This window comes from Oncorhynchus kisutch, linkage group LG23 (genome assembly GCF_002021735.2).
Source record: "Oncorhynchus kisutch isolate 150728-3 linkage group LG23, Okis_V2, whole genome shotgun sequence".
Lineage (NCBI taxonomy): Eukaryota > Metazoa > Chordata > Actinopteri > Salmoniformes > Salmonidae > Oncorhynchus > Oncorhynchus kisutch.
Genome location: NC_034196.2, coordinates 16,955,505 through 16,967,230, shown reverse-complemented (window position 1 = coordinate 16,967,230; position 11,726 = coordinate 16,955,505). Strand labels below are relative to the sequence as shown.

At 44.2% G+C, this 11,726-nt stretch overlaps 1 protein-coding gene across 2 annotated transcripts; it reads right to left on the bottom strand.

The window, feature by feature from the left end:
• Nucleotides 1-365: 365 nt before the first annotated feature.
• Nucleotides 366-6,461, bottom strand: LOC109868303 (general transcription factor 3C polypeptide 4). 2 transcript variants are annotated; one of them, XM_020457760.2, is made up of 5 exons: nucleotides 6,098-6,461; nucleotides 4,060-5,769; nucleotides 3,796-3,926; nucleotides 3,081-3,169; nucleotides 366-2,722 (listed from the first exon to the last, which is right to left on the bottom strand). In XM_020457760.2, exons 1-5 carry the CDS (start codon nucleotides 6,386-6,388, stop codon nucleotides 2,658-2,660), a joined length of 2,286 nt encoding a protein of 761 aa, XP_020313349.1. In that variant the 5' UTR covers nucleotides 6,389-6,461; the 3' UTR covers nucleotides 366-2,657. The 2 variants fall into 2 exon arrangements, with proteins under 2 accessions (XP_020313349.1, XP_020313348.1); XM_020457759.2 differs by having other exon boundaries at nucleotides 6,083-6,460.
• Nucleotides 6,462-11,726: the final 5,265 nt, after the last annotated feature.

Below are 11,726 nucleotides of genomic sequence, written 5' to 3'. Positions count from 1 at the left end.
AGAAACAAACCCCACAGACTCACTTCATTAGCAGGGACAAGTTAGAAGATGTGCCTTAGTTTGGAATAGTTTAAAACCTGAGGAGAGAAAAGTATTCTCTCAGGGGTTGGAGTGTGTGAGCAGAACGGCGGAGGGAAGTGACTTCAGAAAAGCTTTCGTTCTCCAAAATGTTGTGTTTATTTTTGGGGTCCAAACATTGCAGACAGTCATGTTTATCTCAGAGTTAGGGGACTGTCTGTTTCCTGCATAAACAAACATCATTGTTTAGGGTAATACAATTACTACGGAGGATTCGATTTTTTATGACTACATATTAGAATCTTTAATTCAATGGGAGAAGAAAAAAAAAAATCACAAAAAAAATGTACAAAGACAAAAATGTTTATTTACACAACAGAAGGAAAATATAACTCTTGGTGACAAATATTTAGGGTCACGGAAAAGTCCAGACGACCCAATGAAATGCGATAAAGGAGACACTGAACTTGTGAAGCGGCAATGTGACAAGGACACAAGGTTTCACAGAGCTAGATGAGAGAGAGGAGTGAGTGCTGTCATCTTTAGGTACTATAGGGATCAGTGTCTCTGGGTTGACAGTCCACTCTGTTAGTTGACATGCAACTGTCAAATAAGACTTAAGGACAGAAAACTGGGCAGTCCAGGTGAGACATTCTAATGGAAACCATTTGTCCAACGTTGGCCTTCCATTCCAAACTATGACGCGAATGTAAAAAATAGCTGACTGAAGTTATCGAAAAGACTCAAAACACAAAAGTGAGAAATCAACATGAAACGTAAAAAAAATACAAACGGAAACATGGATTTGATCCCATAAGGATTTTCCAGTGAAATGAAGCAACTGCCGTGCAAATGGGTGGAGATGGAGATATTTGGGTACTACAAAATGCATCTGTACACATAAGAGTAGATACAGTATATTGTATCATATTCAAACTAGATAAACAAAAGGAATAGCATATTAAATAAAAGTGTGAAAAGGTGCTATGAATGTTTCATGCGATCCAGCCATTGACATGAAGGCTATAAATATTGTATGCATATAGAGAAGAATCCCTCTTTGAAGTCTTGTGAGAGCTAAGACAGAGGAAGAAAGGGAGGGGAGACGCTAATTACTGGTGGAAATGCTCTTTGACAGATTATTCTATTAAAGCAGGAGGAGGTTCAACCAAACACCGCTAACCTCTAACAGCACTGGTCTCCACCTATCAATGACAAGAACATTCTCACCTGAAGGCCCACTTCCACTTGACAAACACGCTTACTGGGAGCCAATCACATGATCAAAAAACCTGTATGCGCTGTATAATGCTGCAGAGTTTGCACATTGTCTAATAATATTGAATGGTAATAATTAGCAAAGTGCTAGCTTCAAATGAATAATTAAAAACCTGAAGACATATTGTCAGTGTGGATCGCCAAAATACGTTAGCGTCACACATACTACCGCTATATCGACCACAGACAACCTTAGATCAGACATAATGAGCCACTTTGCAGAAAACAGGCAAATTATCATTATTTCCGAACAGATCGGTCTGTCTAAAAGTGTTGACAATGGGCTGAGGATTCTGGGTAAAACTCTGGCCCTCTCATTAAGTGTTGAGAACCGAGAGCCAGGGCCACTTCCTGACGCAGGGCTAGCTCCAGAGCAGCCTCACCCCTCTGCCTGGCCGGGGCTGTGCACAGGGATATGCTGGGGATGTAAGGGATGAGAGAGGACACGATAGAGAGCAGTACTGCTACTAGCCCAGTCTCCCAGGTCCAACTCCATCTTTGATCACTGGCCACTGACATCTATGTCTCTGAGACAGGGGGAAGGTGCAAGGCGGGAGCACATCATGAGTGCACATCCTTGCCCGTGGAACATTGTTCTCCCCAAAATAAAAAAAAAGGGTTTATTGTATTTAACAATATCAACTCTAACCCCCCCTTGATTAGAATTAGTTTCACATCTGCCTGCCGCCCGACTCTGTCCCTCATTACTGTAGAATCTCATTACAATCAGCCCCCAGGGGAGACATGCGTCAGTTTTAAACACACTTTCTATCCCTCGCGCTCCCCCCCCCCCCCCTCTCCGTCTACAGTAGCGGAAGTCCTCATCTAAGAGAATGACAGTCTTTTTTCTCCTACATGCAGCATGGAAATTGTTTTACACTGCCAATTAAAATAACAGATACCGGTACATTTAGATTGTTTTCTCTCAGTCAGATAGGATATGTATTTGGCAAAAAATAGACCAAAATAGGGCTGACACTCCAAGTCCCCCCTCTGTTTTTACCTAACAGAATAACACACAAAAGTGTTTGGAAATGCAGTCAAGATGAGGAAAATAATACTTATGGGGCTGTGAACTCTGAGAGAAAAGGTTATATCCATCTCCACACACTCCACTTCCTCTTATTAAACCATAGTTATATCAGTGGGGTTTTAAATGTATATTCAAAATCTTTATTTAGAAAATGATACGGTTATGTGCTATAATTCATTTTAAATATATCAATTATGCTTGGCAATAAGTAACAGGTAAAAATAAGGAATAGTGGTGTACGTTGTGAAAATTGTCCATCTAGTCCGAGCAGGCACACAAATGCTGCAGGCAATGTAACCCCGGCTCTCCACTAGCATGTCCTATAGTCCTAGAGGAGAGGAGAGTCACAGAATGTACAAGGACCCCGCAGTATCCTCTTGATCCAGTCTGGGTCTGCAGTGAAGAGGGTAGGAGGAAAATAAATAAACATTGAATATTTTATCAGATTCATCTGTTCAATCACAATCATCTGCTCCACTATTTGAGCAGTAAATAGACAACAGCTTGAATACTCAGTAATGTTAAGCTTATTGGAAATCGTTTATGCAGGCAGTCTGTGACAATTAAAGAAAAAAGTTTGAGAAAAAAAAGAAGTACTTTCTTATATATTGTCAATGCTATATAAGGAGATATGCTGATCAGGGTGTAGGATGAGAGAGAGCTGACAGTGAATAACAGCCCTGGGAGAGAGAGAAGAGGGTGGAGTGAGACAGAGGAGGTAGAGAGGTGGAAAGTGGCGCTAGCTGCTTACCCTCAGGCACTGGCAGTCTGGCAATGCTATCCTGCAGTAGGCAGCGTCTGTACGTGAGTGTCTGGCACGCCTGGTAGGATAACACACACCTGAAAGAGACGGGCACGCTTCAGACAGGCACTGACACTGAGTGGGAGGGGTATCAATAGTCTAAAGTGGCTTCCTTTGCTCATATTCTTCCCTTCATTTGCAATGACTGGAAAGAACGGAATATGTGAAAGTGAATTCCCAGTAGACATCATTATTCAAGACATCCCTAGGACAGGAGTTCCCAAACTTTTTTGGCCCACAACCCCATTTTCATATCAAAACTTTTTCACAACCTCACAATGTATAAAAAAATATATTAAAAAATAAAGTTATGTAATCAGGACAACGGTAACTTTTTTAATTGGGGCTTTGACAGTCTACTACAAATCAGTCAAAAGTATTTCATTCTGAAGGAGGTATGGTTTGAAGTGACTGAAATGCATCAGAAAAAGGTATTGAGAAGTTCAGAATATCACCAGGCAAACATTTTGTATGAAATTCTTCATAGAAAAGAATATCATTGATGATATTTTATGAAAATGATGTCTGCAACATGAAAGCCAACTGACATACGAAGGCAACTGTGGCATAAACATTGGACTAGCATAGCAAAAATTCCAGTATTTACATTACGGGAATCGGGTGACTCGTGGTTATAACGCAAATAAGGTTGATGACACTTTACCTGAGCCACATGTGTCCATTGGAGCAGATAGCCTGTTTGCGGTCTGTGAACGGTAGCACCTCCTTACACAGACTACAGTACTCTGGGAACGTCTGCTTGTTCATCTTCTTCTGGATGTGACCTATCAGGACCTGGGGTACAGACAGCAAGATGTGAGAGGTGCTGAATAATGCACAACAGGGTTGAGCCTAATGCTTAAACACTTGATTATTGCTCAGGCAATGGAATAAGATAATAGAAAAGGTGTAGGGAGCCTAGTCCAACCTTGGCAGCCCTGTCCTCGTATGTAGGGTCACTGGTGAGGAAGTCACAGACCCCCCTGGTGGGGATACTGGTGTTCTCTGTGATCCAGGTGTGAAGGTACACCTCCCCCAGAACCCTCTTCATGTGCTCCCTGGTCAGGTGGGCCTCCACCGCCTCGATCCACGCTATCACCTCTCCCATCTTCTCCTCCAACGCCTGGGATTCTGGGTCCTGTAGCTTCGACACCCCCTCTTCCCCTCCTCCACCCCCCTCCTCATCCCCCACAAACACCTTGGAGTCTTCATGCGTGGGGCGCCAGCGTGCCTCCACGGGGGCCTTCTGCAGGGACTGGTAGAGCACGCGAACCAGGAAGAGTTTTAACCTCCACAGGTAGGGGGAGCCTGTGTTGTGTACCTTCTTGTCCAGCTCCTCCTGCAGCAGAGCAGGAATGCATTTCTCCTTCAGTACCTTCCAGCGCACCAGGTCCAGCAGGTCAGTCTGTTTGAACAGGCTCTGGACCTGGGACTCCAGCAGCTCGGCCGCCGCGTCGTTTGGCGTCTTCAGGGTCACAAACTGGACCTGGTACGTCCTGGAGACCAGGTGCTGACCATTGGTCATTCCTGCAGTACTGACCAGGGCCAGGTAGGCCCCGTTCGGGCTTACCGCGATGCCATGCATCCTCCGCCCTGCCATGCCTTCTGGCAGCCCGATCTCCTCCTGCTTAAAGGCCACGGCCATGTCGGTAAAGATGGGCGTGAGCTTCTTGACAGTCCCATCCAGGGAACAGGTGTAGATGGAGCCCCCCTGGCGGCTGGCTGTCATGGAGACAATGGGAGTGGAGTGCAGGCCAGTGACGTGTGAGTTGTGCACGTTGAGCCCCGCCTTGGAGATGAGCAGCAGGCACCAGAAGAGGTAGGAGCCCCTGGCCGCCACCACCAGGCTACAGTTACAGTTCTGTTTGGGGTGGAACAGGGAGATACACTTGATGTTGTGTACAGGGATCTGGTCTGACTCCTGCCAGAGGACCACTGGCTGGCGCAGGGTGAAGTAGCCCTTCACCGCCTTCAGGTTGACAGGCAGGATCTTGACAGGCCCTACCGCACTGCCCACGATCAGTCCGCTCATCTTGCGCCCGCTGTGCTCGTACTCCCACCATGCCAGCACACTGGGAGACGACACCCCAGACTGGATGGTGTTACAGGACACCACTGAATCCTTCCCCAGCATGGGCAGGCAGAACTGCCACACCACCAGGTCTCCGTTCTCCATCAGCACGGCCAGCAGCACCGTCCCCACGTCCTTCCACTTGTTGTTGGTCTGGACGTGCTGCGTGGTGCACACACTGGACCACTCCATCCGTACAGGGGTCTGCATGAGGTAGCGTCTCTGAAGCTCAGCCAGGTCCAGGAGGTTAGCCTTGGGGGGCTCCCCACCCTGCACTGAGTAGCCTCTACTCTCCAGGCTCTCTCCATACAGCTGGGTCAGGTCAGCCACCACTGTCCACTGTAGACGCTTGGTGCTGCTGTGGACGGTCAGCTTGTGGTCCAGGGTGAGGGAGGCTAGAAGGCTGAGGCCATTGCCGTCACAGCCCAGGGGGGACCAGCTGGTGTACATGATGCCCTTATGGACGCCTAAGGTGGGGTTGAACACTCTGTCCAGCAAGGACTGGCTCACTGAAGGGTCGCTGGAGAACTTGTCTTTGGCCCTCAACAGTTCCTCCTCTGGACCCACCTGGACACATAAAAACATTTTTTTTTTTTTTTTTAAATACCTTTAAAAGTAAGCATCTGAATGCATTTAGAATACCATACTGAGAAAACTAAAACGACTTTCAGATAATATCTAAATCCCAAAGTAAGTTCATCAACCTAATTTGCTAGCCTAAATAGGTTTTACTTTGGAATAAATGGTTAACTGCTGCTAGCAGTTAGAAACAAATAGGCAGCAGGCAGCAGCCAGGTAAAAACAACAACCTCACAACTTTGAGGTGTGGAATGAACGCCAAAGTAAGCAAGTTTGCTAGCTACATGTGTCCAATATTCACCTTCAATTCACATACTTTGTCCGGCACGGGGATGGAGGTCCGATGCAGCACCAAGTCTTGGTTGTTGCCGTGAACATCGCACAAGACCTCCATCAAAGAAATGCCACTTGCAGTAGAGGCCGAGAGTCGGTGGTCCTCAGACCACGTGAGCGGCTCAAAACCGCTGACCGGACTAGAGAGTTTTATTACCGGATCCCTCTTCACAACTGGACCGAGTTCTGCCCAGGAATCATCCTCTGGTTCGGCTTCGGTAAGTTGTCCTTCCTCTACCCCGTCAGCAACACGAGCTGGGCTGCAAGCAGCCATTTTCCATGTAAAAAATAAAACAACGCGTCACTACGGCGGTGGCGTAGGGACATACCACAATGAAAAACATAATCAAAGGCTCTCGGGTTGAAGTGTATATATCGGGGTTAAGATGACAGGAAGACTGACTGTCTGTGCTTGGCAAAAATAAAAGCACAAGCCCGATTACCTCCCAGCTAATTTCAAACGTTCCCACAACCTTTTCCTGTAATAGTCTCATTAGGTTCTTAACTAACTTTTTCATAGGAATGTTTCCAAGAGACCATTTCAATAGACCATCTCCTTAATATCAAATATAATTTACCCAGAACGTGGTTACCATGTTCTCAGAATTTAAGATATTAATGTTCTAGACGCATTTCATAGGAAAGTTGTAAGAACATGTGTCTGTTGCTTAAATTGTGCATGTTCAGCTAATCAGTAATTTATTCAACATGGGATTTGATCTCACAACCTCTTGGTTCAAGGTAATCTGATGTTCATGCTTGCTACACCACCATATCTGTGTAAAGTATACATTAATTGGACTATTCTCTCATCATTGATTTTATTGACTTATTTCAGCAATTTAAAGGCTTTCTGTATATTTGTCTAATGTTGGTGGGCCATATTACGCTGTTTTAATGATAGTCCTGAATCCACATGATCAATAAATATTTTATTGTGTACTTTTAACAGAGCTGATATTTACTTCAGAGTGCTTTCACCATATTGTTTACACCTATCAAGTTGTTTCAGATCTACACAAGTGCCTAGGTGGAGGGGTTAGGATTTATTCTGGAACAGGCCTAACTATACTGGCCCAATAAACTCCCTAGAGATATCTGATATTGGAATAGTGGTTAGGGCTTTCGTCATTGGTGCTGGAGGCTTGAGTTCGAGACCTGCTAAGTGAATCACCCTACTGTCACATTCTTAGAAATATATGCTAATGTCATTATTTGGCAACAATTACAACACACTTATCTGATCTAATGAAAATGAGTTTCTCACAACCGCATATTGCCCCTTTAACATATTGTGATTTCTGTGATTTGTCCCTAGTGAATCTGTTGCAATTTTTCAGTTTTTCCACATTAGAACTTGGAGATGGACTCTGTAGTGTATTGTTTTTGGTTTAACTCAAATTATTATTGCTTTAATGGGAAATGTGAGAAAGTACAGACCTGCTTCTGTGAATATGGCAACCATGTTCTGGGTATGTTTCTATCAGAAGCAACACCACCACCTGGGCCAAGTTTTGACAACAAATAGAAATGCAATGACAAGAGCTCATGTGATTCCTAATCAGAGACACATATTTGTTCTATATGATGTACTGTATGTGGTGTGGGTTTCAAAAAGATGATAGAGTTCCCCTCTGGCTCGTGTGGTGGAGGAGATCTTCGTGGGCTATACTCAGCCTTGTCTCAGGGTAATATGTTGGGGTCTGTTGATATCCCTCTAGTGGTGTGGGGGTTGTGCTTTGGTAACGTGGGTGGGGTTATATCCTGCCTGGTTGGCCCTGTTCGGTGGTATCATCAAACGGGGCCACATTGTCCCCCGACCCACCTCTGTCTCGGTCTCCAGTATCTATGCTGCAATAGTCTATGTGCCGGGGGGCAAGGGTCAGTCTGTTATATCTAGTGTAATTATCCTGTCTTATCTGGTATCCTGTGTGAATTTAAGTATGCTCCCTCTAATTCTCTCTTTCTCCCTCTCTCCCTCCACTCCCGGAGGACCAGAGCCCTAGGATCATGCCTCATGAATACCTGGCCTGATGACTCCTGGCTGTCCCTAATCCACCTGGTCATGCTGCTGCTCCAGTTTCAACTGTTTTGCCTGTGGCTAGGGAACCCTGACCTGTTCACCGGACGTGCTACCTTTTCTTGGACCTGCTGTTTTCGACTGTCACTCTCTCTTTCTCTCTATCACACCTGCTGTCTCAACCTCTGAATGCTTGGCTATGAAAAGCCAACTGACATCTACTCCTGAGGTACTGACCTGTTGCACCCTCTACAACCACTGTGATTATTATTTGACCCTGCTGGTCACCTTTGAACGTTTGAACATCTTGAAGAACAATCTGGCCTTAAATGGCCATGTACTCTTGTAATCTCACCCGACACAGCCAGAAGAGGACTGGCCACCCCTCAGAGCCTCTCTCTCTTTAGGTTTCTTCCTAGGTTCCTGTCTTTCTAGGGAGTTTTTCCTAGCCACCATGCTTCTACATATGCATTGCTTGCTGTTTTGGGTTTTAGGCTGGGTTTCTGTATAGCACTTTGTGACATCTGCAGATGTAAAAAGGACTTTATAAATACATTTGATTAATTTGAGATTCTAAGCTATCTAGAATTCTACCTATTCCCATCTTTCACTAGCTAGGATTCCATCCATTTGGCAACAGATTTTCATGAAAATATTTTTAAACTCCACATGAAGAAAATATGTGATTTTTCCCACCAGTGGTGTGTTTCCACCAGTGGAGGCTGCTGAGGGGAGGACGTCTCAAAATAATGGCTGGAATGGAGTCAATGGAATGGTATAAACTACATGGAAACCACGTGTTTGATACCGTTCCATTGACTCCATTCCAAACAATATTATGAGCAATCTTCCCCTCAGAAGCCTCCACTGATAAAAATCAGTGCATGAGGACATAGTGCACACAACATGCACTTTTCATTTACCGAATAACAATCTAATGTTCAATGTATTTCCAACTATACCTATATTTTTGTTACAAAATCTGTTGCTTTAAATAGCGAATGTGCCTAATCTGGTCTTGGCCCGTGCGCTCTAGGCAACAGCTAGCAGATATAGTGTGAGTAGGCTCTGCGGGTAGGTCACACTACAACACATGATGGGATTATTATGGATAAAAACGATACTTTTAATTTGTCAAACGGCAATCAAGCATCGATCTTATCATGTCACCATTATAAGACCCTCTGCATTTATTGGAAAGGAGCATCAAGCTCATACCCTAGAGAGGATCCAGGCTATGAGGGGTGGCCAGTCCTCTTCTGGCTGTGCCGGGTGGAGATTATAACAGAACATGGCCAAGATGTTCAATTTGGGGTTTCAGCATGACAAGGCCCCTGTGCACAAAGCAAGGTCCATACAGAAATTGTTTGTCGGGATACGTGTGGAAGAACTTGACTAGACTGCACAGAGCACTGACCTCAACCCCATCGAACACCTTTGGGATGAATTGGAACACCGACTGCGAGCCAGGCCTAATCGCCCAACATCAGTGCCCAACCTCACTAATGATTGGAAGCAAATCCCTGCAGCAATGTTCCAACATCTAGTGGAAAACCTTCCCGGAAGAGTGGAGGCTGTTATGAAAGCAAAAAGGAACCAACTCCATATTAATGCCAATGATTTTGGAATGAGACGGTCGACGAGCAGGTGTCCACATACTTTTGGTAATGTAGTATATGTTTGATGGAAACACATCTTTGGTGGGATATTGCGCATATTGTTTTATGCAGATTTTTGAATATTTGCATGAAAATCTGTTGCAAATTGGATGAAAACCTATCTAGTGAAAAACACATTTGAATTAGATCAGATAGGTGTGTTGTAACAGTTGCCAAAAAATGTCTAGCATATGTAACTAAGAATATGAGAGTAGGGCGCCTCCCTTAGTGGATCTCGAACCAAGGCCACCAGCACCAATGACAAACACCCTAACCACTGTCCTAATAATGGATAACTTTAGGATTGGGTATGTGCTTATTGGGCCAGTATAGCAAGGATCTGTCCAGAATAAACCCTAACCCTTCCTTCCTCGGCACTTGTGTAGATCTGAAACAACGTGATATGTGTAAGCACTAGGGTGGATGCACTTTGAAGTAAATCTCACTCAAAAGTACACTCAAGAAAAGCTATTATTGATCATAGTGATTGAGGAGTATCGTTAAAACAGGTAAATATGCTCCACCAACATTATATAACAATACAGAAAGCCCTTAAATTGTTGAAATAAGTCAATCAAATCAATGACGAGAGAATAGTCAAATTAACTGATAACTGACACAGACATGGTGGATTAGCAGGAAGTTCTGAATGCTGTGAACCAAGAGGTTGTGAGTTCAAATCCCAGGTGACTACATGTTGAAGAGTAATGACTGTATAAATGAACATATACCAAGTAATCATGTAAAACGAAGTATGCCAGAAGTCGAAAGTTAACATACACCTTAGCCAAAACATTTAAGCTCAGTTTTTCACAATTCCAGTAAAAATTCCCTGTCTTAGGTCAGTTTGTATCACCATTTTATTTAAAAAATGTGAAATGGAAGAATAATAGTAGAGAGAATGATTTATTTCAGCTTTTATTCCTTTCACCACATTTCCAGTGGGTCAGAAGTTTACATACACTCAATTAGTATTTGGTAGCATTGCCTTTAATGCCTTTAAATAGTTAAACTTGGGGCAAACATTTCGGTTAGCCTTCCACAAGCTTCCCAAAATAAGTTGGGTGAATTTTGACCCATTCCTCCTGACAGAGCTGGTGTAACTGAGTCAGGTTTGTAGGCCTCCTTGCTCGCACATGCTTTCTCAGTCTGCCCATACATTTTCTATAGGATTGAGTTCAGGGCTTTGGGATGGCCACTCCAATACCTTGACTTTGTTGTCCATAAGCAATTTTGCCAATACTTTGGAAGCATGCTTAGGGTCATTGTCCATTTGGAAGACCCATTTGCGACCAAGCTTTAAATTCCTGACTGATGTCTTGAGATGTTGCTTCAATATATCCACATAATTTTCCTTCCTTACGACGCCATCTATTTTGTGAAGTGCACCAGTCCCTCCTGCAGCAAAGCACCCCCACAACATGATGCTGCCACCCCCGTGCTTCACGGTTGGGATGGTGTTTTTCGGCTTGCAAGCCTCCCCCTTTTTCCTCCAAACATAACGATGGTCATTATGGCCAAACAGTTCTATTTTGTTTCATCTGACCAGAGGACATTTCTTCAAAAAGTACAACCTTTGTCCCTGTGTGCACTTGCAAATCATAGTTTGGCTTTTTTATGGCGGTTTTGGAGTAGTGGCTTCTTCCTTGCTGAGCTTTCAGGTTATGTCGATATAGGACTCAGTTTACTGTGGATATAGATACTTTCGAACCTGTTTCCTCCAGCATCTGCACAAGGTCCTTTGCTGTTGTTCTGGGATTGATTGATACTTTTCTCACCAAAGTACGTTCATCTCTAGGAGACAGAACACTTCTCCTTCCTGAGCGGTATTACGGCTTTGTGGTCTCATGATGTTTATACTTGCATACTATTGTTTGTACAGATAAACATGGTACCTTCAGGCTTGTGGAAATTGCTCTCAATGATAAACCAGA

Excerpts from the sequence above, each read along its gene's own strand:
- LOC109868303 (XM_020457759.2), bottom strand. The coding sequence starts at position 6,388 with ATGGCTGCTTGCAGCCCAGCTCGTGTTGCTGACGGGGTAGAGGAAGGA. Across the intron at positions 5,770-6,082 it reads ACAAAGTATGTGAATTGAAG|GTGGGTCCAGAGGAGGAACT; the intron begins GTGAATATTGGA and ends TTATGTGTCCAG. Across the intron at positions 3,927-4,059 it reads ACGAGGACAGGGCTGCCAAG|GTCCTGATAGGTCACATCCA; the intron begins GTTGGACTAGGC and ends TCTGTACCCCAG.